The sequence below is a fragment of the Urocampus carinirostris genome, chromosome 2, assembly GCF_059441175.1.
Source record: "Urocampus carinirostris isolate Australia breed hairy pipefish chromosome 2, RoL_Ucar_1.0, whole genome shotgun sequence".
Classification (NCBI taxonomy): Eukaryota; Metazoa; Chordata; class Actinopteri; order Syngnathiformes; family Syngnathidae; genus Urocampus; species Urocampus carinirostris.
The window spans coordinates 11,612,727-11,640,094 of NC_142350.1; the positions used below are offsets into that span (position 1 = coordinate 11,612,727).

Genomic DNA, 27,368 nt, shown 5'->3' on the forward strand with positions numbered 1-27,368 from the left:
ATTTGTGCGCTCTTTTCTGCATAGAAAGTTCTCAGAAGCCGGCATTTCACTTACGAGTGGATTTATTTCTAACACACAAATCACTACATCTCTGCACGCTTCTCCTTCCAAAAACCGACACTTCTCCTTCTTCCGAGTTGCTCAGCAAAGCATCTTCTCCGCCACTTGGTTGGTTCCCATTGGTCTCCCGTTCCCGGAAGAATGGCGCGTCAACTCCGCCTGGTCGTGACGCAGCCCGCTCCCATTGGTCTCCCGTTCCCGGAAGAAGGGCGCGTCGACTCCTCTGTCTCGGCCCCCAGACAGCTGGTCACCTCCCACTGCCTGAGAGCTGCTCCACGTGATCTACTCCACAAAACTTTTGCACAAAACACAGAGAGTCCAACAGACAAAACCCAAATTCAAACTTCCATATTCCTTTAAACCTCAGTGGAACTATTTAAATCTAGGCTTAAAACACACTTCTACTCTATAGTTTATGAATGTCCTTTGTTTCATGTTGATGATGTCTGTGTATTGCAACATACATTGCAGCTTGGTCATCTTGGAAGGAAAAAAATCTCATGTGCGGTCTCCTCTCAAGGTTTTTTTTTCATTTTCTTCATGCGGAGGTTTTGAGTTTTTCCCTGCTCTCATGTAGGATTTAAATCGGGGTGGCGTATTAATAGTCTGTATTCTGTATTAGTCTGTGATCTGTGCAGCCCTTTGAGACTTCTTGTGATTAGGGCTCTACAAATAGCCCTTCACAAGAAGAATCACAAGTCTCAAAGGGCTGCACATCCGAGGCACCTCTATTTGTATGGCCGGCTATACAAATAAACATGACTATTTTGAGGTATATGAGGCGCCTCGGATTATGAGGCACACCTAAAATTTGCGGCCAATTTTTAGATTTGCCTTGTAGTCGGGTTGATTCAATATACAGTATAGCAAATGTCTAAATCTGCACTATGTCATTACTGAATCATGTTAAACTAATTCCACTGAAGGGGGTAAAGAGAAAACAAAATAGTACTGTATTTTATTGCATTTTATCAATTGAAATGTATTTTAATTTGATTTATTTTATTTTATGGTCGTCTTGCCCCAGATTTCCAAATTCACTTTCCGATTTAGGTCGAGTGCAACGTTCTCCGTTTAAATAGACCAACTGACGTCATTAGCACTCGCTTCCTCTGATTGGTTGAAGGGAGGAAAATTCTTTCCGGCTACTAAACTACCGAAACACACCTGAAATAAACAACCGACAAACATTAATATACGTAATATTCGACAGTACTGGTGAGTATGTTGCCCTTATATTCTTTATAAACAACATACTTTTCCAGTAAATGTTTGTGTCACAGCTCAACTATATTACCTTCTATCGTTTTTAAAATATTATTTCTAATTGAAAAACGACATTGTAATGATGTTAAACAGTGAATTGAGTTGGCTAAATCGCTCTCGGTGCCACTGCTTCAGCAGAATAGGTTTTTTTGTGGGAAGAAATCTACATATTTTTGGGATTGATATTGATATAGTGAAACAGTGGCGCTTCTTAGTCGTTTTTCTTTCCTTTTCTTTTTTCTTTTTTTTTTAGCTGTTGTTCACCCAAACGCCACAAGAGAGAAGCACCATCTCTCTCAAAGAGGACGACTTCAGGGAGCGCTGCAGCCTTAGTGCTTGCAGCAAGTACAATACGGAGACCCCATCACTCAATTTGACAGCTAATATTGTAACAAGCAAGCAGGTGATGATCTCATCTAAATCTCGGCATTAGTCGCATATTCACTTGAGATACTGAGGAGTTAGTGGCCCGCTCTCATCTGCAGCTGTACAGAACAGTCTCGTGAAACTGGATAACGCAGGTATAAAAGTAGTGGCTTTCTGCGAGAGAAAAAAAGAAGAGGAACACCGAATGTGAGGTGTAAGCGTGGGCAAGGAACGTGCACAATTTAAATGTGTTTCCACAAGGTTGGTTGTTGTTGATTGCTGGGTTGCTATCATGGATACTTCCCTGTAATGAATCTGTGCCATGACTTGAAAGGTGTTTGCATTTTCATACAGATGCAAAAAGAACATTGCGAAAAAATAAGTACATGGTAAGAGAATAAAATGGTAAATTCTTTATTGCCATGGATTACAACATAGTCAAGTCACATTTATTGTATAGCCCTTAAACACAACATGTCTCAAAGGACTGCACAGCTTACAAATACATCATCTCTGATCTCAAACATGCGGGCGAGGAAAAACTCAAAACCTTAATGTGAAGAAATTAAGAAATCTGAGTAGGGGCCTCACGTGTGGCCATTCCCCTTCCAGGATGGCCAGGTGCAATAGATTTTAAAATGTACATTATTTACAACGAGATTGGATGTGGCACTTGAGGATACGCATGTAATAAAATACGTTAAATTAATAAAATATAAACATATGAGGATAAATAGGCAATATTTACAAATTAGTCCTTGTAGACTTGTCTAAAGTGAATCATGAATTAGTACAATGAAAATAGTGCAATGACATTCAGCAGAACATTGTGAAAAAAACAAGAGTAAAAAATAAAATATTAATATATTTTTTCTATACAGAAGCAAGATTTTGTTCACCGTAATGTGTGCTTGTTTAGAGTGATGATGGCTCTGGGGATGAAAGGTTTTCCTGTAATTCCCAGAGGGTAGCACAGACGCATTTTTAGCATGGAAGCGGTAAGTTCAGCCTTGTGTCAGAGCTCGGATCACGTCACCCCACACGCAGCGAGTTGTCGACTCCTTTAAAATCACAGGTCCAAAGGATTTCCTTGGCCGCTCTCTTATGTAACGTGTTTGTGTCAGTTATAACTGTGAGGCGTCTGGGGCTTTTTTGATCCAGATGAGTTGTGATGTCAGAAAATGCTTCATCAATAATGGATTCTCAGCGAACACGCCAAAACCTGACATACTACGCCCAAACTCTTATGTAATGCCCGGATGCCGAGCTAAACTCTACAGAAGGGCACTTTTTAGAAACTGGGGAGAGGGTGACGGCTCGGGAAAAGCCCCGCCCCCAACACTTAGTAGACCCCCTGACTCTGATGCTCTGCCCTGACATTTTGTGAGTGCGCCAAGGTCCGTGTGGGTAACAGGCTACCGCTGAGACGTCGCAGGAGCAGTACGGGTACTTTCATCTCCAGCCGTTACCTTCAGTCTGCTAGCCGACGCCAGTGACCTTTCCCCAAATGCTGCCTTGAAAGTATGCAACGCTTAGCTAAATCGTACTGGGGCAAAAATGTGACAATGATGGCTGGCGGAGTCCACAGGTTGCCGAGCACTGGATTAGAGCACTTAAGGCAGGTGTAGCGTTGTGTAATAAAACTTAATCGAGCATTCCCATTTTAATTGTGGTTTATCGTTTGGGACTCAGTTGAAACACAGAAGAACTTCATGGGTTTAGCCTAATGAGAGCTTTGGATCAGACACACAAAAACAAAAAATGTAACATCACTAATTGATCTGGTGACTGTTGCTTCTGTGTTACTTAAGCTCCTAAATGCTACCTTAGTTTGCAGTATAGTTAGACCCAAACAAGGACCCCAATGTCATTTTTGACTCAATGCAGGCCCATATTGGAATCTCTGTCCCATACACCCAGCTACATTTTTTTTTGCTTTAAGTGTTTGTGTGACCAATTTGGTAATAGATGACCGGATTTGGTTGCACCCATATTTGTTGCAGTTCTACATGACTGATTATAAGATAATATATTTTCAAATTATTTTATTGTCTGCAACAATGTGGGAACTTGATACACCCACGTTGTACGACGTTTTTGTTTTTGGTTGCACTGTTGAGCCCTACATCTACAGTACTCAATATGGTTACAGATCATGCTGTGATTGATATTTTTCAATACGCGCTTAATTAGTCTTAATTTGTGTAGGGAGCTGCAAGCGACTGTGCACATTCCCAACTTGTATTAATTTTGGCAACTTGACCACATAAAGTAAAAATTCTTGTGATGCGAGTGATGTGCTAGCAGAGTAAATGTTGGACTCACGTGGTTCCCACAGACCCTAAGTAGCCTACTAACACCTATGTAGCCCGTGGATTGGATCTGAAATGAGTTAATGGGTCATCGTGATAGTCTGGGGAATTTGATGTTTAACCTTTTTTTAGCCTTTTATAACCATACTTCAAATCCAATTTTCATTACTACCCGCTAATAACATTGTAGTTACACATTTTGACAACAAAGGCATAACTTGATAAATTGTGGAAATGCATATCAAAATTGTAGCCCTTTGCACTATTCGGTAACAAATAATATAATAGAATAGAATAGAATTTACTTTTATTGTCATTCTTTGTAACCATACACACAGAACGAAATGTCGATACACCTGACCCGTACAGTTAAACTGTAACGAGCCGATGCAGCTTTTGGCTTCAAAAAGATTGGTGACCCCTGATCTATAACATATTCCCCATTATAAGCATTAATGTACTCAATTACTACTTTGATTAAATCATGAAAATACCAATTAATCAACTAAGCTTCGGAGCACCTGTGACCCTATTCATTAGCCGATGCATAAATAGGCGTTTCACGCTGAGCATTGAGAAGGCCTTATCTCAAATTCCAAAGCATCTTTCCGTATCAAGGAAAAGTCGCTTATGTTTTCTTCCCGGAGATATGTGTGTGTGGGCGGCAAGATAGTGGGGTAAAAATAAAGAACAAACAGAATGAGTCACCATCCCCTCAATCCCAGTCTGGTTATAAATACATCCACGTCGACACGCGCGCACGCATACGCTTCCACGCGCTTGGCTGACATTACATAAGCCCGCGTGGGAGGTGTGACGCGAGGCATATATAATTCACGGGCGTGGGATTGAAATCAAGGTTGGTCTTGTACCCAACCTCTGTGGACGCCTCACATATTATTTTGGGTGGGGTTTCAAAGCACTTCCAGAGAGTGTGACCCGAGTGTGAAATCAGTTAAGGGGGGTGCAAGGTGACGGGTCATTTGGAAATGCACAGCTCTGCGTTGTTGGAAAGATGGCATGATGTGAGCGATGGTTCATGTCTTACTTGCAAAACCTAAAAATGTCTTCACATATGCATTTACGCTAGTTAAAAACACTGACACTGTTTTCGCAGAGTATAAACAAAGCGATAAATCAGTGGGTGGCCATTTTGCTATTCGTCAGCTGAAGATGACATCACGGTTTGTTGACCAATCACAGCTCTGCTCGTGAGCAGCTGATACCAAGACACAAAAAAGGAGGCAATGTATTTGGATGTTACCTTAGCGACAGTGATGTCATTTTCAGGTGACATCAAGTGGGGAAATAGCGCCCTGTCCCAAGAGATGGAGTCAAAAAAAGATATACAAGATATGACCTTTTGATGAATCCTCTGTTTGTATGGTGTTATTTAATCCACATGGTTTCATTATTCTCAGGAGGGTAGCCATTTTGAAAGTTGGTAATATTTCTAGAGCAAATATGTGATTGTTTGCTTCTTGAGAAACGAAAATGTCATTTTTACTCTAAAACGTGTCAAAATTGCCGCCTCAAAGATAAATTGATTTATTTATATCTCACAAACTCAATATTATTCATAATGGTTTTTTTACATCAGTTGGAAATATTTTGGAGGTTAGCTTACCTATTACGTAATTTTAAAAATGGTTACAAATACTAAAAATAGTTTATATTTTAAATATAAATAGTTCATATATACAAAATAGTTGTAGATGTATAGTAATAAATAAAATCTATTAAATCTATAATTTTCTCAGCCTCCCAATAACATATCCCAGAGTTACTCTTTTGAAAATATATATTATCGTATTTTCCGCACTATAGGGCGCACCGGGTTATAGGGCGCACCCCTCAAAAATAGTTTTTGGTCCTATATCTTCCATAGATAAGGCGCACCGGATTATAAGGCGCTACAATGGGTACGTCGACAAAACAGTCAGATGATTCAGTCAAACTGATTACCCCCTTAACATTCCCAAATCTTGCAAAGAAGCAAATACGTGTCGTAGACACGTGCGGATGCGGTGTCCGTACGATGTCACTCAAATGCATCGTTTCAAATATCATTCGTAACGTTAAAGTCTTGGGATTCAAGAAATGCCAACCATTCCTTAGTTTCTATTTTCTTTTTCGCTCGCAACTTTACTGTGCATATGACAATAAACACTTGGAATTGAGTTTGATTTAAAAATAGACACTCCATTCCATCCATTATCTGCACCGCTTATCACAGAAACATCGAGTTCAGTCTGAAACAAGATACTGGGAAAATATATAGCCAGGGTAGCTCACCAAAGTCGTTGTGTTCATAATAATGTGCAGCCGTGGTCCTCTTATATCCGTGAGTTTAGTAAATCCAGGAGAATAAAATATTTACAAATACAGAATAGTAAAAAAATGCTTTCTGTATGCCGTCAAACCACGTGCTATACGCATTCATCTTTTTCAGCCAATTGCAGGCTTTGTTTTGCCGCTTCAGCCAATGCCAGCCTGTAAATCATAAAAAGGATCCGCCCCTTGACCTGCGAATAACTTTAGCCAATAGTGATCGATTCAACTGATGATTGACACATCTTTTTCGGCCAATTGCAGGCTTTGTTTTACAGTTTAAGCCAATGCCAGCCTGTAAATGATAAAAAGGATACGCCCCTTGACCTCCGAATAACTTTAGCCAATAGTGATCGATTCAACTGATGATTGACACATCTTTTTTGGCCAATTGCAGGCTTTGTTTTACAGTTCAAGCCAATGCCAGCCTGTAAATGATAAAAAGGATCCGCCCCTTGACCTCCGAATATCTTTAGCCAATAGTGATCGGTTCAAATGATGATTGACACATTGGTTAGCCAATGAAACGCCGGTAAATAAATCCTAGCATACACCGCGGACTACTTGGCGTTCGGGGGAAAATCTAGTCGGCGGCTGCAAGTTAGTTTGAACACTTTGCGATTTAATATTGATCCATAAATAAGGCGCATTGTATTATAAGGCGCATGGTCAGCTTTTGAAAAAAATTAAGACTTTTAGGTGCGCCTTATAGTGCGGAAAATACGGTAAATTAAAAATTGCGAAATATAATGCGCGAAATGGTTTGGAAAATTGCAAAGTGCATAGCCAAGTGAAGTATGTTTCTCTTTGTCCACAGGGGGCGCAAAATATATTACGATGAATTATCTGTTGAATCCAACTCTTAAGTTGTCCATTGCACTCATGTACGGCATAGACCAGGGGTGGCGAGCAAGTTTGACACAAAGAGCCGAAATTTTTAACTGTGAGATTGAAAGAGCCACACCACGCACTGACCTGCCATGACAGACAGACACACACAAACACACACAATTAAAAACATATTATTTCCCATAACACACTCCTTTCCTTACAATACAAGAAGCATTGTTCTTGTGTTGATTTCAAGGAAAGTGTCCACCCTCAATACACACCAAAAAAAAACTAAAAAAAAAAAACTAGGGAAAGAGCCGCATTCTTATTGGCCAAGAGCCACATGCAGCTCTAGAGCCACGTGTTTGCCACCCTTGGCATAGACAGTCTTAACATAACATAAACGTGTAAGAAATCAAATGTTGCATGGAGTTATTGAATATAATGTGATTGCAAATAATGCCCAATGCTTTTGGTTTGCAGCACCCAAGAATAGCCCAGGAATGCATTGGGCCCTTTAGGCTTCTTCTGCAGGCAGGCTTGAGGCTGATGCTACTACGCTCTGCTCTGAGATTCCCCAGAGCCTGGGCACACGGGGAAAAGAACGCTGATTAACTGTTGCATGTAACTCATAAATCAGCTGATGGTCCAAGCATCAGGGGAGCCACTTCCGACTCCCCCTCTCCTCCGCTCCCCGACTAATACGGTATTTTTCCGACAAACCCTGCCCCCCTTCCACACTCCCTTCCCCTCCTGATTTTCTTTTTTCCATCTGAAAGTCTCAAAGTAGAAACAATGCAGCCGAGATGATTTTTCCCCTTGTGTTTTTCCCCCTTCTTGCAAATGTTTTCCAGGCTTTTAAAATGTAAACAAAAAGAGAGTCAAAACTTTAATGAAGACTTTACATTAAGGGACTTTATGATCTGTATATAATCTCAGGGACGCGTCATTCGGTGCACCCCCAGAATTTTTAACGTAGAACACGAGCTAAATTAAAAAAAACTTCTCTGGCTGTATATTTACATTTTTAAATGCCGTTCCCATGCAGCTTGATAATACCAAGCGCCCAACTGTTTTGTGCCTTTAGCCATCATATGTTTTTTAAATTTATTTACCTTTTTGTCTTTTTGACGGAAAAATACGTAAAATCCCCATTTTCTCTTTCTGTGAAAGAGTTTTAAATCAAACTAACTGTACAAACACTTGGAATAATTCCCTGTCTTCCGGAGACCTTTAAAGCATAACTGCACATATACTACTCTAGATAGTAGCGTTTAGTCATCTGAAATGGTTTGTGAATACCTCCGTAAAGTATCCGACGCATCGTGCAAATGTTTACTTAATTTTATGTATTATGTGCGTGCTTACTAAATTAATTTTTTAAAAGATAATTTATTTTTAAAAGATGCAAATACATTTAATCTGACTGAATGCCATCTTTCCACTTTAAATGTATCAAGTGTAACATCCATCCATCCATCCATTATCTGCACAGATTATCCTCAGTAGGGATGCGGGGTTGCTGGAGCCCACCCCAGCTATCTTCAGGCAGTGGGCAGGGGACACCCTTAACTGGTTGCCAGCAGTCGCAGGATACACAGGGACAGACGACTCACTCGCTCAGTCACACCAAGGAACAATTTGGACCGGCCAATTAACCTGACACGCATATTTTTGGAGTGCCCTTATGAAACCCACGCAAGCACGGGGAGAACATGCAAACTCCACACAGTAAGGTTCGATCTCATGACCTCAGAACTCTGCCGCACACAAGTGTAACATATTTCCTTTGATTGGAGTGAAATAACTTAAGAGTACCGTAAATTCCGGACTATAGAGCGCACCTGATTATAAGCCGCACCCACCACATTTCGGGAGGAAAACCGATTTTGTACATACACAAGCCACACTTGTATATTACCCGCATGCACCCACATTGAAAAAAACGCAATACAAACACAAAATTAAACCATACCCGATACAGTCCCAAAAACACAAATGAACGGAAAATGATACCGGTACTTAAGATTTAATGCAGACCTGCCCGTTGAAAGTAATCCAAGGAAAAAAGTGTATATTTCCAAAGGTAAGGGTGGGAAAAATATATATCCACTATTGTCGGCCGCGTCCACAAACACGCCTCACCTTTACTCCGCTTCCCGTCAGCCCGCGTTTGCCCCGCCCCTTCTTTCTCATTTGCTTGTACAAAACATATCAGAATAATTTTCTAAAGTAAATACGTTACAAAAATATACAGTTGCAAATACATATTATACATGGTTACACATATTTAAAAAGAAAGACGGTACACCGTGAGAGTTTTCAAAGCTTTAATAATAATATTATAACTTTCATCCCAAACCGTGCCTGTGAAGGGTAGCAAAACGCTACTAGCAACACGCTCGCAACACAGTAAACAGCTCCGTTAAGAAAACATATCGTAGTTGTAGTAAGCACGGATAACCGTCCTCATGTTCCTCCATATAATTGACGTCATTAAAGTCGTCTTCCTTCAGTATAGGAAAGAGACGCTCCCATATTCAAAAACACGCAAGCATCACGCACGCAAAGTTAATTTTACGTGCGGTGGCTCTGTTTCCTTCAATATTGGACTGCTCGATTGCGTTTAGTTTGAAAGTTGCGTCATGTGCCTTTCTTTTTGCAATTTGCATGATGAGAATACATCTACACTAAATTGATTTGTGCACAAACTTAGAAGTTGCAGTCTAAATCTTACCTTTTGTACTCGAGCGACGCTGACGGCCGCGAGAAAAGTTACATAAATTGGCCGCATCACTGAAGAAGCCGCAGGGTTGAACGTTTGGGAAAAAGGTAGCGGCTTATAGTCCGGAATTTACAGTAATGTCAAAAAGTAACTGTCTTGAGAACAAAATCGTTCAGGATCAAATCTTGATCCCGCTGATTGGAACCAAATTGAATCAGCTTGTGCGGCACAGTTCTGAGGTCGTGAGATCAAACCTTCCTGTGTGGTAATCGGCCGGTCCAAATTGTCCATAGGTGTGAATGAGCGAGGGAGTTTCCTGTCTCCGTGGGCCTGCCGACTGGCTGGCAACCAGTTCAGGGTGTCCCCTACCCACTGCCCGAAGAAAGCAGGGATGGGCTCCAGCACCCCTGCGACCCTACTGAGGATAAGCTGTGAAGATAATAGATGGATGGATGTCTTGACTGTTCATGAACGGGTCCTGGAAGAGCTCCAGCCTAAAATTCGATTTCAAATTGATGATTGAATAATGTAATTTGAGGTAATGTATGCATTTTAAAATAAAACTCTCAGCTAGATAATACTACAAAACATGGTTGAACATTTTTCTTCCACATTCATTAGATCAAACTGTTCCTTTTTAAAAAAAAATCCAATAGGACTCAAATGATTTCCTTTTTGCCCGTCGCTCTCCTCTGAAGATGGCGTGCCGAGGGGCTCTTGTCAAATAAGCGTTTTCCCTTATTAGCAAAGCCAGGCCTTCCCGGCAGCGGGAATTTTCCTCCCTGTGGTCACGTCACTGGAAACGTTGACACTGAAACAGGCTGTCTCTTGACAAAAAATGGAGGACAAATTCCAGCATCCTTTCACTTATTATATTCGATGATGATGATGATGATAAAATATGGCGAGTTTCACATTCTTATCTGCTACAAATCTAGAGATTTATATCATAGTTTATGTTGTCACTGGTTCAGGTTAGTAGATGAGGTGCCATCAAAAATGATTGAGTCAACTTGGGTCAACTGCGGACTTTCCCCCCCCCAAAATACTTTATTCGTCTGGAATGAACCACAAAATGGAATTACCTCAGCGTGTTTTCTTTTTTTTCCGAGAAATGCCACATTTAAGGTTGGCATCAAAGGGGAAAAAGTGATTTTCTATGTGCCGGGCACCAGATTCTTCCACTTCGTGCATTCAATGAAGCGCTTCAATGTCTGCTTCACTTGTTCATACCCAAATAGTGCATTAAATATCATATTTTAGAGCTTCTTGAGTGAAAATGGATCGAGCATGTGTTCAGATCAGACATTAAATAAGTCTGCTTTGTAGTCTCGTCGAAAAAAAGACCATCAATAATGCATTTCGGCCTAAATAGTTTGACAGCCTAAATCTTTGTCCGTTTTTTGAAAGCTAATCCCAACCCACTGAATAGTAATTTGATAGCATAGTTGTTTCACAAAAACTTCAAAATAAAACTTGTGTAAAAAAATTATTTTCAAGTTTTCCAGATTATAGTTTCTTTTATAAAAACCTCAACAGCAATGTAGTGGTGGAATAAGGATTGACTCGGGGGTGGAGTCTGAGCGTTACCACGGCAACAGCCTCGGTTATGTAACATCATACTGCGTTGTGAAAACAAGGCATCCGGCAACATGTTCCGCGCCGCATGGGACGGAAAGGAAAAATCGGCTTTACACTTGAGTTAAAATTCAATCTCTAATGGGTTTGGATGTTGTTTAATTTGGAATCGTTCTTTGTCATTGCTAATTGCAGGTATGACGGATCACAAATCGACGATCAGCATCACATACTTTATTACCGCTGTTTATTTTGATTAGGGTGGTTTTGTCCCTTGTCATGGTTATACTCCAATAAATTAGTCATTAAAGGAACTCTTTTTCAGCATCAAAGTCACAATGTACAGTAGACGACCAGGACACGGCGTCCCCGCCTTACGGCCTTTTGGTTTGGGAAGTTTTTTTCTGCATTTTGCCCATCCCAGCCATCTCCGGGCAGTGGGCAGGGGACACCCTCAACTGGTTGCTAGCCAATCGCAGGACACACAGGGACAGACAACATTCGCTCATCCACACCCAGGGACAATTTGGACCGGCCAATTCACCTGAAATGCATGTTTTTGGAATGTGGGAGGAAACCGGAGTGCCCGGAGGAAACCCACGCGAGCACGGGGAGAACATACAAACTCCGCACAGGAAGTCTGGAGCTGGATTTGAACCCACGCAGGAGGTTCCCATGACATGAACTGTGCCGCACAAGCGCTAACCACTGCGCCGCCGCGCTGCCCTTATTCAATCATACGCGTCCATATTGCACACAAGTATTACTTACAATATACTATTTTGTTATTTTAATGTGGTTATCTTTGGTACCTGTACTTGGGGATTCGCAGCTAATGACCATAGGTTTCTGTCTCCCGCTACGGCTATTCACTTTGCTGTCCCTACCTCATAATGAATGAATGTCATATCCTTGGGTTTTATTGTGTTTTTGTGCTAAGTAGCTAAACATAATTTCAATACCATTCATTTCAGCTTATTTAGCGCCTACAAGATATACCCAAGTCACGTCAATTAGATTCCAATGATAAAATCGGGAGCCATGTTTATGTTCTGATCTCAGACTACAATGACTTTGTTTCATTGGGGGGAAAGGGAAAGGTTCTAAGTTCAAATGAGCTATTTCAAGTGTTCGAAGCCCAAACAGGTGAGTCATAAAGTGAAAACTGAGCTAGTAGTCCCACTGCAGTGTGCAGGAAGCCTGTGATGCGACAGTGGGTGGCTGTCACGCAATCACTTATTAATGGTAATGCCTCGCTGCAGTACCGTTGTATTTTTCTTAACTAGTTTACCCCCCAAAAAAATCTAACCTTAAATTGAATTACCTCATGACGTAAATATACAAAAACAAACACATTTAACAAGAGTTCAAACCCCTCAGCAAAAAATAGCTTGACCTTTCTGGGTCTGTGATGTGTAATAGCTGAGCCAAGACGAAGTGGGCATAAATCGAGAAAAAAAGATCAGGGGCCGAAACTAAAAACATGACGTCATGATGCTAAAGCTGGGGATGGCACAATGGTCTCTATTTTAAGGGTGTATTTGGAGAGCTTGCATCTTAGTTCTAGCCTCTATTAATCATGTTTGGATTCAGGCATGAATTTTAAATGTACTGGTGGTCTGTGCAAAATATTTGGCCGTACGCTAGAGAACAGTTTTTTTTTTTAATTTGTGTGTTTTCTTTTCTATCGCAAACGTTTTTTTTTCTAAGGCAGGCATTATTTTGGCTACAAGGAACAGTAGTTCCCTCATCAGGAAATCTATCCATATATTAATATCAAAGCTGGTCAATATAATTCACTTTATGTTCATGACTAGAATAAAACACTCTTTGTCAATGATTACAACGTAGTGTACATTGTTTGAGTCGAGATGTGGCACTCCAAGAGGAATATAAAAAGACCTTTTATTTATGATTTTTTAATCTTATTTTCAAATATTTAGGGAGCTGATGAATAAAATACTCGTATAAATTAGTATTTTGGAAGCCATTCCTCACAAAATTAAATCTGCGCTAGGTAGGTGATCTGATGGATCTTTCTCCTTTACACATGCACGGTCATTAATCCACTAACTTATTCCAAAAGTTCCTCTTGTTTTATGATAAGTAGGGGTCAAAAGCATGAGCACCACCTTACGTTTATTTGTGCAAGAAAACTATCAAAAAAAGTCTTAACATGTAATTATAGTTTCCATTTGATTATTTTTGTTTGATTTGAAATTGTCCTCACATGTATTTATATTTAGCAACACTATTAAGAATGATAGTAGTACAATAAAATTGATTGCCCGTGCAATTATGTGTAATTAACACTAAATGTTATGTTTTGACAGCATATCTACGTGTATCTATCAAAATAATATGTTCACAGTTAAGGGTTCTCTTGACCGCTAGGGTTGTCGGGGCACCGCCACCTGTGGTGTGTCTTGGGCAAGTACAGTCTGGCAGTGCCCATGGCTCTCCAGGCTGTTTGGTGGGGGTTTACACCCCCTGTTCAATGAAACATATAGTACTGGTTTCCATGGTTACCAATAGCAGGAGAAACCTGATTAGATTCGGATACAGCACCTTCATCATCTGGTCAAAATTGTTTTTCTGTGTAAAGCGTCAACCCGCTCTTCAGAGATGAGCCGGATCATGGCATTGACAGGCAGCGGAGGGGGTCAGTGTACTGCTGTAGTGCAGTTTGAGTATTAGGAAATAATGAAATACCCAGTACTTAGACCAAGCAAATGCTTACATTTGCGGTAATAAAAGGGAAAAATCATTTGAGTCTATTGTGGTATGGATTGAATTTCAGTGTGTATACTTGCCTCTAGACCAGGGGTGTACAAACTTTTCAGAAAGCGGGCGGGATTTGGTAATGGGACTCTTCAGCCTGGCATTCATTAAACGTTCTTTATTAAATTCACCCTCCATCAAAGGTTTGCAGTGATTGTCGATCAGCGTTTTGACCTCGTAGCTCGCCTCTTTAGAATGTTCATTTGACTTGCGATTTCTTGTGAAAAAGCGCTGCTGTGCTGTTAAAACAGCTACCAGTTGCTTCACCTTTTCACACCGTTTGTTTCCAGTTAGCTTTCTGTAGTCAGCATGTTTTGTCTGGCAGTGCCTCTTGATATTATATTCTTTGAAAACAGCCACTGTCTCTATGCAAAGTAGGCAATTGTTTTGGATTTCAGTGAAATTTTCACAGACAATGTTCCATTTTTTATTTACTGTCTCTACGCGGGCTGCAATTCTCACAGAAAGCCAAGGGCAAATTGGCCACTGGGCTACTGCCATCATTTGGTCAAATGGTGATCCTTAAACTTTTGTACTAATTGATTTTATACTGTGGTCAACATTACTAGCGGGCCACATATTATTAATTTTATGGCAGAGCCCGCGAGGCAGTTAATCTATTTTCACTTGCTGTGAATGCCCCCCCCAGTCCGGACTTAGGACATGCCTGCTCTACGACGTCTAATTGATAATTTCATCAACAGTATTATTTTTCTTTATTTGCAGGGCATATTGAGAAAACTCCATTAATACATTTTAAGATATATTAATGTAAATGCAAGTATTACATTTCCTTTGGACTTTTAATCATTATACACTTATTACATCATAAGCAAAAAAAAAATTTAAACAAATAATTTGTATTCTTCCAATTTGCTGCTAAGCAACGTTTGTATCCATGCTGAAATTTTTCATTTAACAGCAACTTTTTTAAATCTTAAAAATACAAAATGTTGACATTTTAAACACATCCGAAATGCGCTGGTTTCGGTCGAGCCTGTTCCCAGCAAATGGCGGAAGAACATTTCACACAAAGGATGGAAAACACTTGCTTATTCACGTTCTTTTGTCACCAAACTTTTATCATTTAACGCAAATGCTTGATTCCGAGCAAATATATACATTAATGCGAGAAAAAAGGCCCACTTCTGCGACCCCTTTTACAGGTTAGTGCGAGGGAAAGCCCGAGCGGCGGCGGAGGGGCACAGCGTGACCTGACAACAAGGAACCTCCGGGAAAACCGTCAATCCTAAACTATGCGACGGCGAGGCTCCGCCAAGGGGGTGCGCGTTCAACAACACGTCACTGTGGCGCTTTATTTTCGCCGAAAACACGCGAGTTCGTGTCTTTTATATAACTGTTCGTCTCCATTACTTGCTTCCAACACTGGAAAAAAAAAAAGAAGACAGCGGCGTTTTAGCTTTAACTGGCCAGTCTAACCCACGGTTGCTGCGTCCGTCGCGAGCTCCCTGATGACTCTGGAGGACACCCCGTGGCTGGGAGGCGGAGACGGGACCCCCGGTGACGTCAGTGGGCCTGTCCGTTTCCTGCAATAGAAAGTGAGGGAGAAGGTGAAGGCAGAAATCCGCAGCTGAAGTGACTCTTTCTTCCCCTTTAAAGGTGCGTTGCGACTAGTTAGCTTAACTACAATAGTGTTGATGTGTAACCAACTCGAAAAGTGATGCTTTAGTTTTCTTCCGCGCGTTTTCTGACGGTTTTTTTCTTTTACCCTCGTGTTACAGGTCGCTTTGGTTTCTTAACTGGACGCTGTTTTTAGTCTGGGTCTGGTTGTGCGTGAAACTGACGTAAAAGTTCACTTGGGGGCACGGTTTGATTTGCTGGTTTGCCACCAAACTTGACTGCATTGTGCCGTTTGTTTTTATTTTTGCGACGTATGTAATCTAGCTATTTATTCACCATCGTCTGCGTGCACATTCTGGGCTGTCGGTGTTGCTAAATGTGCATGCGCACGGGGGTTTGTTGTCTAAAGGAAGCGTTCCATTTAGCCGTAGCAGCTACAGCAAGGGGTTTTCCCTGGCTCCTCCCTCCCCTGCAAGGCGTTCACGTGTTGCAACGAAATTGCGCGTATACCTTTCCTTTGCAGAGGGTTTGGGTTGCGTGGTAAATTTTATCCTTAAAATAAAAATAAAATCTCTTTTTTTTACTCGTGTTGAAATGTGCATGCTCTCTAAATTTGCATATGCGCTCGTCCATCAATTGCACAGGCCCCCGTTTACATAATATCTCTGCTGGGTCCACGAGGTATGCGTGGATGTGCTTCATTAGTCAGGTGTTTTCCGACCAGAAGCATTCGAGCGTCTCACAGACGGGATGTGTTTTTCTCTGGTTAGCATCAGGGTGTTTCCTCAAAGGTTTCGCAAATAGAGAGAGGGAGCGAGAGGGGGTGAGACAGGCAGACAGACTGACAGGCGTGCATGTCTCCCCTCGTCGTCGAACCTGCCTTGGAGACTTCCGAGAGCGCATCCAGGTGAGGGGCTCGTTTGTGCAGCATGGTAAATAAACGTGGATGTATGCATGATGCAGCCAGCAGTGGCGGTCTCATCCGATGATGTCATTGCTCTAGAGCCACATGTAGCGAGTGTATGGAGGAGAAGCATCCACTTGTAGTAAGTGTTATGTAATAACGGCGGCGGGCAAACAAAGGAAGGTTCCTAAAGCAATGCTGCGACGTGAAGGTGTTGATGCGCCTGTAGCCTGACTCGATGGGGGGATGCAGGGAAGAGAAAATGGGAACATGCCGTTTTTTGTTATTGTTGTGAACAATGTGATCATTGTTTGCATTTTTTTATTCTGTTGCATGGCATCACTTGTTTCCCCAAAACTTTTAATCTTACCTTTAATTATTCAATTGAGATTTATACATATTTACCGTCCATGTTTTCAAATTGTCTACTTGTTTTTCTTGTGCAACTAAAAGAGGAGCCTCATGTGATGATACTTGTCCTCTGTATCACCCCAAGAATCCTTTGCTAGAGCTCATAAAGCTTTTATTGTTAGCATATTTTATCATCGAAGATCAACCCCAATGCCAGTTTTATAAATCGGAATAGCAAGTTGCACCCGATGATGGTAAACAATCACTTCGCAGTGCTGCACGTACGACAGAGGACCTCAAAGAGGTCAAGGCACCTGTTTAAGCATCAACCTCAATCAGCAGCTCTGTCCCATAGACCGGCGGCACACAGCTGACCAAATTCAGCATAGTGTGGTCTTTCTCCTTGACTTATCGCCATCGATGTGTTTTCCTTCTAGATGTACACTCGCACTCCTTCAACGCAGGCTGCAGCTCCTCCCGAGGTCCGACAGCTGGTGCCAGCTTTTCCCAAGATGCACTTGTGAACTGAGGAAGAAAGATGCCGCGTACCAAGCAAAACAACCCCAAAAATCTTAAAGGTAAGTTGGTGACGTTGGGAATTTGGTGAAAACTGGGTTCCTTGCTTTTGTATTTTGCCACAAATGAAATATTCTTACATACTGTAAACGTACTGACTTCTTTTACTTTATGAAGGAAATTTGACCAAATCTTTAAAGGACTGTAAATAATCAAATCTAGCTGTCAAGCAATGAAATGCATCTTATTTGATACAATTCTAAAATTCACCTATATATATATATATATATATATATATATATATATATATATATATAACGTTTTCATTGCATGTGTGGGTTATAAGAACACTGACAGAAAATCTCCCGCATTTAGATAGTGAAATTTAGTTTTTTTTTTTTTTTACTCACTTAATTCTCATAACACTGCAACTGGATGGTATGGAAAATTCCGTGCAATGTGGAAAGACGTGCACTCTATGATGAGCTTGTGTAATTAGAAACTCTTGCCCTTCATTTTTTGAATACAGTTCAGGTAGGTTTTGAAAGTTCCTGGCAGTGTGGAAAAACCTTTGTAAGCTATGTGATGAGTGTGGGAATTTGAGACTCTTCCTCACTGCATCTCTTAAATGCAGTTCAGGTGGGTATTGAAAATTCCTGGCAATGTAGAAAATGTTTGTAAGCTATGTGATGAGCTTGTGAATTTGGAGATTATTGCTCTCTGAATCTTTTGAATGCGGTTCAGGAGGGTTTAGAAAATTCCCAGTAAAATAGGAAAACTTCAGAAAGCTATGTGATTAGTGTGGAAATTCTGAAACTCTTGCTCTCTGCCTCTTTTGAATGCAGTTCAGGTGGTCTAAAAAATCCTCGCAATGTGGGACAAATTCTTTTAAGCTATATGATGAATTTGGGAATTTGTAAACTCTTGCACTCTGCATCTTCAGATTCAGTTCAGGTGCGTCTAGAAATTCCCGTCAATGTGGGAAGATTTCCTTAAGCTATATCACGAGTGTGGGAATTTCGAAATTCTTACTCACTCCATCCTTTGGATGCAGTTCAAGTGGGCTGGGCTGCTTGTGGTTTGGTTGTATGCAGTATGGGACCCTCGGGGAGCTAAATGAATATGGGTAGTTTCAAGGGAGCAGTAAGAGGTTTTACAGCCTTAAATTTTAATTATTTGAAGGAGAAAAAAACTGTTACTGCTTCCTAGATGGAATGTACCCGGATTTAACGCTCACAGAATCCCTTGACTTTCTTGATTCAGATTTCAAAAGAGGCTTTTATGTTTGTCGTTACTTATTGCTGAGGTTAATGTAGCCGAATGTTTGACTCTAGATATGTCTGATAAAGCATATGGAAGCTTCAGCGTGTCACCACCCATTGGCTGAAAGGGCTGGCGCGTTAGGTTGCGAAATGACAGATTCACGTGTCAACAGACGTTTGCCGTTCACAGATTCGGGAGTTTTGCAGCGTTGAAAGCTGGGTGTGAAAGCGCGCACCGTCACCATTCTCCCGACTGCAGGATCTGCATAGCACATATTATTGAGAGTTGATCTGTTCTACAAACAACACATTCAAACAATGGAAAGAATTAGGATGTGTGGCTCTGCAGGAAAAAGGAATATGCAGCTAACCTGGTCTTGATGTTGTTTTCAGGCGCGCTTGTCCTGTGTCTCTAATTAGGGGATGTGGTGGCACTGCAGCAGAGGCTGCATCGTCTTGTAATTTTTGCTCCTGGTGGTGATTCATCTGGACTCTAAAATGCGTTTGTTGACAATAATTCTAGCATGATTAGAGAATATTCTAGTAGGAAAAAAGCCAGTGTTACTTTGAAGATTCAACGGTAGAAACTTAACAATGCTCAGGGAACACCCTTGTTTACTTCCCTGCCATCTCATACTTGGCATCTTTTGTAATAGCATCACAGGTTCTATTGTCATCCGGTGCTCCACTCAATGCTTTTACCTTCATTAAAAGAATAATGGAGCAGCGCATAAACTCATCTGTGAAAAATGCCTTTTCCTGGAAACTCTTGGAATCTTTCCCGCACTCCCGCGATGTGCATCACATGATTATCGTCTGTGTCTGAAGAACATACTGACCTTCTTTTGACTAGTAAACTAAAACAAATATAACCAAAAATATACATATTTAAATTTTCAGTTTTAGCTGCTCTTTCTTTAAAACACACTTTGTAGATATTTTAATTACTCCTTTTTTTCAGTTTTGTTTGACATAAAATAACTTCTATTTTTAGGCGAAATATGACTCTGTTTTCGGTAAGTTTTATTTAAACTCCTTTTTACTTCCTCGACCAGGGCAGCAATGTTATGCCCCTGGTTACCAGGTAGCCTTTTAAGAACCCTGAGTGGTTGTGGTCCGGTTCTGATAATAAAACGTTCATAATTACTTTTCAAAAATTAACCTATAGTTTATATACAGTATGTTAGTTGCTCTGTGCACTTATACAAAGCAGATATTTTAGTGGTTGGAAGATGCAATTTTATCCTCAATTCTAACAAATATAGCCTAGTAATAACATAAAAATAACATGGCAATAACATAACTATTTAAAAAAAAAAAGGTATTTTAAAAATGCATATCAAATTGCTAGCCCTTTGTGCTCTCACCTTTAAAAGAGTCGGCGACCCCCTGACCTAGACCAACCCTAATAAGGAAGCAGTTGTTCCTGTTTTACAACCATGACTACTCCTCCAAAATTAAAGAAAACCAGAACTGATGGGGGTTTTTAGATTATTAACTTCTGCACCACTGTTGATGGGTGCACACACCTTGGAAACTTCCCAGAATTTTCAACATCATGAAGGTTTAAACAAATAAAATATGCAACCCAATAACTAAAAAAGGTTTGGTTTGACGAATATTATTTTGGACCTAAATGTAATAAGTAACCCACAATAAGGTTTTGAAGGTTACCAATTTTGACCTAACATTTTGGTTCAATTAGATAATTCAAAAGGTTGTCAGTCCCTCTTAAGGCTTTTAGATTTTAATAAAACATTTTGGAACATATATAAATAGCATTTTCATTCTTCTGTTAGCATAGTGGTAACAGGCCATTTGGCAGATTTGCTGGAACATTGCCTGTATCTATCAAAGCGTTCCTGTCTGTATGTTTTATCGACTCATAATAAACAATTCCAAATATTATGACTTTATTGTGATGATGATAGTGATATGACTCACCGCCTACTTAATGCACAATATGGTGCAAAAAAGTCGATTTCAATGGATTTTTTTTGTTCTGCTGTGTTCTGAGTGCGAGTCATCAAACACTCATTTTAGTACAAACAATATTTTCTGTTTACGATTTCCTTCTTAATTTTGAGTTTAAGCTTTTAAAACCATTTCACAAGCCTGATTTAACAAATGTGCCTTTCCACAGCAAGTAAATGTTGTTATACATTTTCTCTCCAGTGACTTTTTTTCAACTCTCCGTTACATACTTTGCGGGTAACAATGTAGAACTTTCGGAACTCCCGGACTCTGTCCGCCGGGTTTTTATGTTTACTTTTGTCAAACAGCTGGTCTCCAAGCAGCTCAGGCCAAACAGCCAGTGGTTTCCCTCCCTCAGACAGACCATCTTTCTCTCTCTGTGGACATTAGCAGCGATGGCTGCCAGGCAAACATCAAGTGGGCGAACACAACAAACACTCAGAGCACTTTCACGAAATTCCAGTTTATTTAAAGTGACGAGTCCGGCAAAGCGGTGCAGAGAGAATTCTTTTACATTTCCAAGTGGTTTTGAGGATGAAGTTGAGTTTCTCGAGTGCACATTAGCAGTGCGCAGGCCTTAAATTGTGCTATATGTCCCAATGCCCCAAAATTTGTTGACCTGTTTGGCAATGGATTTACCGGTTAAAATATCTTCATTGCGATTGTTATGAGAGCTGTAAAAATAAATTTCACTTTATGTACCTCTCTGTATAATTTTGTCAAATTGTATATGCCATAATTATTCATGTTATAAGGCACACTTTTTTGTACTCTAAAAAAGAATTCAAAGTTTGGGTGCTTGTTATACTCAAAGTTTTTCCGTAGTACATTACCGTATTTTAGCAATGATTGATCGGTGAAATATATCACCCTTATCAACCCTTAACCACTAGACCACCAGGGGTATTAGAAGACATGGTAAAAAGGTTTTAGCCTTTATTTCAGAATCACTATTTTTACTCTCAATACCACGTTGTTGAATATGGGGGGCCATGATTGAAATCATGGCACAACGTAAGTAGTGTGACGAGAAAATCAAATGACTTTTATTGTGTCTTATAACCCTAGTGGTCTAGTGTTTAAGAATGGGCTCCCTCTTCACCGTGATTAACGTTCAAATCTCGTTGCGATAGTTCTTGACACATTTGGGACCTACAATGTTTCGTTTGTGATGAGAAAATATAAAAATCTTCAAAATTTATACAATTCTTTTTCAAAAAAACATTAGGGGTGTGCGTCATACACCAGTTATACATTAATGAATACGGTAACCAATCCAAACAGTTGTTTTGAGTGTCACAACAAGGCACAATAGTATAAATAATAGTACCGTACATAATAGAATAAACACATTTTTGAAGCAGGTTACTTTATTTTGAAAGGGCCTTATATATATATATATATATATAAAATGGATAGTAGCGATTACAAAAATTGCTATATTTTTATTTTAATATATTGCTTTTTTTAGAATTGCAAAAGATAAATGTCATATGATTAAGAACAGATAACTATATTACAGATAACTTAGGACATGGGTCACCTACATGGTGCACCCTAAGAACACCTGGGTAGCTCATGGACTGGTTCTGAAAACCGCTGGCAATTTATGGATAATTGTGATTTCTTTAGGAAATTTTGTTTGACGGGCATGAGAAATCATCAGTGTCTTTAAACACATAATTCTTTTAAAAATAGCCCATAATTTATATATTTTAATCACTCAGTGCCCTGGTACAAAGCTGATGCTTTTAGTGGCTGACTAAAACTACTTAATTGAATAATAAGTACCTTGTGATAATATAACAAAGTAACGATATAGTCATAATACAAGTTGTTTCAGAACTGCATATCAAACTGGTAGCCCTACAGTAGCGCTCAGCTTCAAAGAGATTGGTGACCTGTCTTAGAATAAGGCTTACATTGGCCCAGATACTGATACCTGGTATCGGTACTCACCGTCTGTTGGATTAGTTATTTATATATATATATATATATATATATATATATATATATTTTTTTTTTTTTATTTTTTTTTTGTAGGTTACATCCGGTTTTCCTTTTTGAGCAACTGAAAGTAGACAAAAGGATTCTCATAAAGTCATTCTAAATGAGGAGATTCAGAAACAGACAATTCGGGTCTCATCCGGTGACTCAAATGTCAGGTGGGGAGATGACCTAAGTCAACCTGGGTTAGAGGTAAAATCGGGCCTAAAAATCCAGCCCGACCCGGCCCGCAGGTAAAAAAGCTCGACCAGCCCGAACGTGACGGATTAACTTGTTTTGCGCACTTTGGCATCAAAGTGCAGCTTTGGGTTTACTTCGGACTTGGCCTTCAAATCAAGTGTGCGCTTTGGCGCTGAAGCATGCGCAGCAACGAATTGCAACGCCAAAGTGCACATTTCGGCGTGCGCTTTGTCACCAAAGTGTGTGTGGTGCTGTGGTGCAGCGCTAAAGAGTGTTACTCAAGCAGAAGCAAAGTTACTTCAGAATAATATCACTCAAGTAGAAGTGGAAAAAGTAGTCAAAAAACCTGAGAAAGAAGCCCGGCCCGACTTAATGATTGACATTTTATGCCTGAACCCGGCCCAAAATTCAGATTGAGTTCAGGTCCGGGCCCTAGATCTTACCTCTGAAATGGGTGGTCAGTGTTTTTCTGAAACCTGGAGATTTGATTTTTAGCAAAAAAATAAAAAAGCTATAATTTTTCACCTTAGTCTGGCATTTTTCATTCAAAATCTAATTTTTGGACGTAATGTATTGACTTCTATTTTTGCATACGACCTCTGAAAATACACACAGACTTTCTGTTTACGGAACATTCCGCCCGCCGTATAAAAAGCACCTCCAGACCAACAGGTCTGACCCCAGCTTTAGTAGGAGCCTTTTGCGTGATGATCGCCCAACAACTGCTGTGTTAGGTGGCCACCTTCACCAAGGCGGAAAAACATTATTTCTGCAAAGAAATCGGGTTTAACTTTACTAATCTTTCATCGGTAGATGCAATCTTGAGAGCTTTCCGGAGGTGTGACAATACCGAGAAGAGTGCTGATTTTCATCTCGAAAGTTCTGGCTGAGTAATTTTCAACAACGTTGGCTGTTAATGATTAGCTTTTTGCTGACCAGGGCAAAGTGGACATTTCAAACGACTACGGTGGAAAGTCTGATGTCGAACGATCCCCATTCTGGGGTTTGACTTATATATGAATTTTTGATCACACAGTCGAAATAAAAACGCTCAATATTTAGGGGTGAGAACACAAGGCAAATTGAACCTTTTGTTAATCACATTGCAATAATCTTAATTTTTAATCCCTGCTTTAACTGTAAAAGTTTGGACTTTAGACTTTAAAAAGAAACTAGAAAAACACTAAAATGAAAGTACTTCACAATATTCAAATTCCCTAAGACTTAACTTTTGCAAGGAAAAATACAGTTTGAAAACAACATTAAAAGGTGATTATTTTACTCCAGTTGCTAGTCAGTCCTCATTGTTTGAGGTGAGTGTCCTTTAACCCCTTAAAGATGGTCAGCCACGGTTTCCTCTGTCTCATGCATTGACTGACTTGTATCAGAGGCCAATGGAAAAGAGACAAACTTTAGTCTAAGTTCGGTCATTCAAGGAAGTAAACAAACATTTGGCTTATATAAATGCCATAGGGAGAAGATGGGGTTAACCGCCTGGCCTGTGCCAAGTGGATTTTTACATGTTGTGTCATGCTCAGGCAGCCAAACTAGTGTTTCCGTTCGGGCCTTTCGAATTACAGCGTGTAAAAGCCGCACAGTTCACACAAAGGGAAGCGCTCTCTCCTAGAGGCAGGAATAAACCCAGGTTTTAGCAACCGTAACTACAACAGAAGGTTAGAAGCTAGTTTGGGGAAGTCTGTGTCGTGTTAAGGTTTTAACCTCTCAAGAGTTTGTCTTGACGGAGCAGGGAGAATGTGATTGGACGGTCGCACTTTGAGTACATGATGGAAAAATGGAGGCAAGCTGCGCATGTAATATATGGGTTAATATGTCTTTTGCATTTGTTCACAGATGTCAGTGACTTGCAATTATTTTTGGTTAAACAAAATATTTTTTAAAATGAATTGTGCTTTCCAGCCCTGAAGCAGTTTAATGAGGGAACCTCCCTTAACACCTGGTTTCGAGGAAACTCATACGTCACTTTTCTGTCTGGCACATTTTTCTAATTGTTGAGCAAGTTGTTGATGCTTTGACCGCTATACTTTTTTTTTTGGAGCAGTCATAATGAAATCAAGGAAATTGTCTTCGTATAGATTGAATACTAGGAATTGAATGGGTCCGAGCTGTTTGCCAAATCAGAATCCTTGGCTTATTATTGCCCTATGCTATGAGGTAAGAGAACTGCGTGCAACACTCTGCAGACAGTCAGCACAGTAATACATCACATACTCCTCCTTTTAAATACAAGCATCAGTAGATGAACAAACCTCCATTATAAATGTCCATGCAATGAGAAAGAAATTCCTGGAGGCCAGACGTGCTCTTAGCTTGCTAATTACTATGACTACTTCTATTATTTGGGGCTGAGGTGTACACTAAATCAGAATCCTTGGTCTCACTATCGCCCTCTACCATTATGCAAAATAATTGCGTGCCTCACTCTGCACCTGCAGACGCTCAGCAGAGGAATCATTACATACTAATCGTATTAATAATCATAATGGTAAAATTCAGCTATTTGGAAAAATAAAATTGTGACGTTAAACGAGAAAGAACTTTTTAACAAATTTTTGGTTTAATTATACCTCAATGATGACAGTTGAGGCTTTGCCTCACCTACATTCCCTTACTGTACGTCACAGGTCTTCTCCCATCCTTATCAGTGTGGATTGGGTCGATTTCTTCACGTGGTTAGTCTGTCCTTTGCAGCAAATTAATTTTCACATTTTAATTTATGCTTTTATTTAAATGTATGTCTGTATTTATTTAACTTAAAAGGCCACTGTGTAATATTTGACAACTACAAGTCACTGTATTGTGTAATGCAACCAAAAACGAGTGCTACAAAGCACTAGGCAGATTTTGGAGACTTAAAGTGACCAAACCGCACCATTTTCTTTCATTTGCCCAGCTCCCTCTAAGTGAGCCTTGTGTGATGTAAAATAAATACAAATATCTTGACCTCTGAGTATCTAAAAAAAAAAGTACGTTTGTAAAATCTTCAGTTTTGGGGATAACGCCATTAGAAAAAGTTTGAGGATAACGTGCTTAACATTGATGATAGTTCAAGTATTTTTGCTTACGATTCAAAGCAATATTCTTTTTAATGAATGACCTTTTTTCTAATCAGTAAGATTTGCTAAATAATACACAATGTCCCTATAACAACACTTTATCACGTGAACTTAAATGAGTTATTGTTAAATTCTCCTTATTAAAGTTCTGCCGGACTAACATGTGCACTACTACTTATTTATTCAGATGAGGTGAGGAATATCGAAGCCAAATCACCCCCTCTGCTTGTGAAAAAGCACGTGTTATGTCAGCGTTTTAAGATGATGGAGACTGTCCTCTGCGGGAGGAATTTATTGAGATGACCTGTCCGTCCCCTGGTTCCTCCGTAACAAAACGCCGCAGCCCAGTCAGTCAAATTATTAGGCTTAAACTTTTCAAAGTGAAGTATTAGCGAAGGGCTCAAGGCGAGCGGGATCAAATTGGAGCTAACGAACGCTGACCTTCTCCTTCTCGTTAGTACGCCTGACTCTGCAAATGCACGCACTCCCGTCCTCTCCAGGTGAGCTGCTCTCGCCTGGAGGTCCACTTCCTAGAAAAAAGCACTTGAGCCGCATTGATGTTGGCAGGTCGGAAAGGTGAGCGCCCGGTGTAGGAGTCTGAATGATGAGGGGAAAATTGAGTCGGGAGCCAAACAGGATTTGTCCATGCTGACGTAAGCAAATGGGCCAAGAGTTAGTGGAAGAAAATCTCCCCACGGCGCGATGCCGGGACTGGATGTCGCATATTTGCAGATTTTTGCATAACACACAGAGAGAGTTGACAACTCACCCCTTTCCAGAGAAATTCCCCTGCTTGAACCAGGGGTCATTTTTTATGATGTAGGGGAAAATGTGAAACGAGTCAGTAAGTTTCCATCTCCTCCTAAAAATTGCTTAAGGTCCAGTTGGAAAAGTAAGAAAAATGTATTTATTAGTGTATAATGTGCACCCCTTAATTTTGATAAAAAAATCTGTATAACATTTTGTCAAATTTATTCTCAGTTCAAACGAAGAATTGTGAATGAATGAATGTTGTTGAATATTTGTGTAAACGATGAACACAATACCAACATAAAATTTACAATGCATTTATTTAATTTTCTTCAAAGTCAGATTCATCATTAGATACACTAAATCGTTTTTTCTCTAACATTCGGCTCTGGAACAATGGCTAAAGGGTGTGATGGTGAGAATTGTTTTTAGTCCTTTTCAACGTCATCTATACAATTAGTTGCCTAGTGGTTTAATATTCGTAATATTAGGCGCTCTCACTGCTAAGACGCTTCCCGT

The 27,368-nt window shown here is 40.1% G+C and overlaps 1 protein-coding gene across 4 annotated transcripts in view; it reads left to right on the top strand.

The window, feature by feature from the left end:
- The first annotated feature begins 1,193 nt into the window (after window positions 1–1,193).
- hivep1 (HIVEP zinc finger 1) overlaps window positions 1,194–27,368 on the top strand; it is a 78,440-nt gene continuing 52,265 nt past the window's right edge. The window contains exons 1-4 of one of the 4 annotated variants that reach the window (XM_088328920.1): window positions 1,219–1,278; window positions 1,580–1,729; window positions 7,650–7,872; window positions 17,524–17,664. In XM_088328920.1, coding sequence (XP_088185046.1) covers window positions 17,625–17,664 — 40 coding nt within the window. In that variant the 5' untranslated portion in view covers window positions 1,219–1,278; window positions 1,580–1,729; window positions 7,650–7,872; window positions 17,524–17,624. Of the gene's footprint in view, window positions 1,279–1,579; window positions 1,730–7,649; window positions 7,873–15,788; window positions 15,871–16,552; window positions 16,739–17,523; window positions 17,665–27,368 lie in introns of those variants that run through there. The other 3 variants (XM_088328921.1, XM_088328923.1, XM_088328924.1) reach the window with 3 other exon arrangements.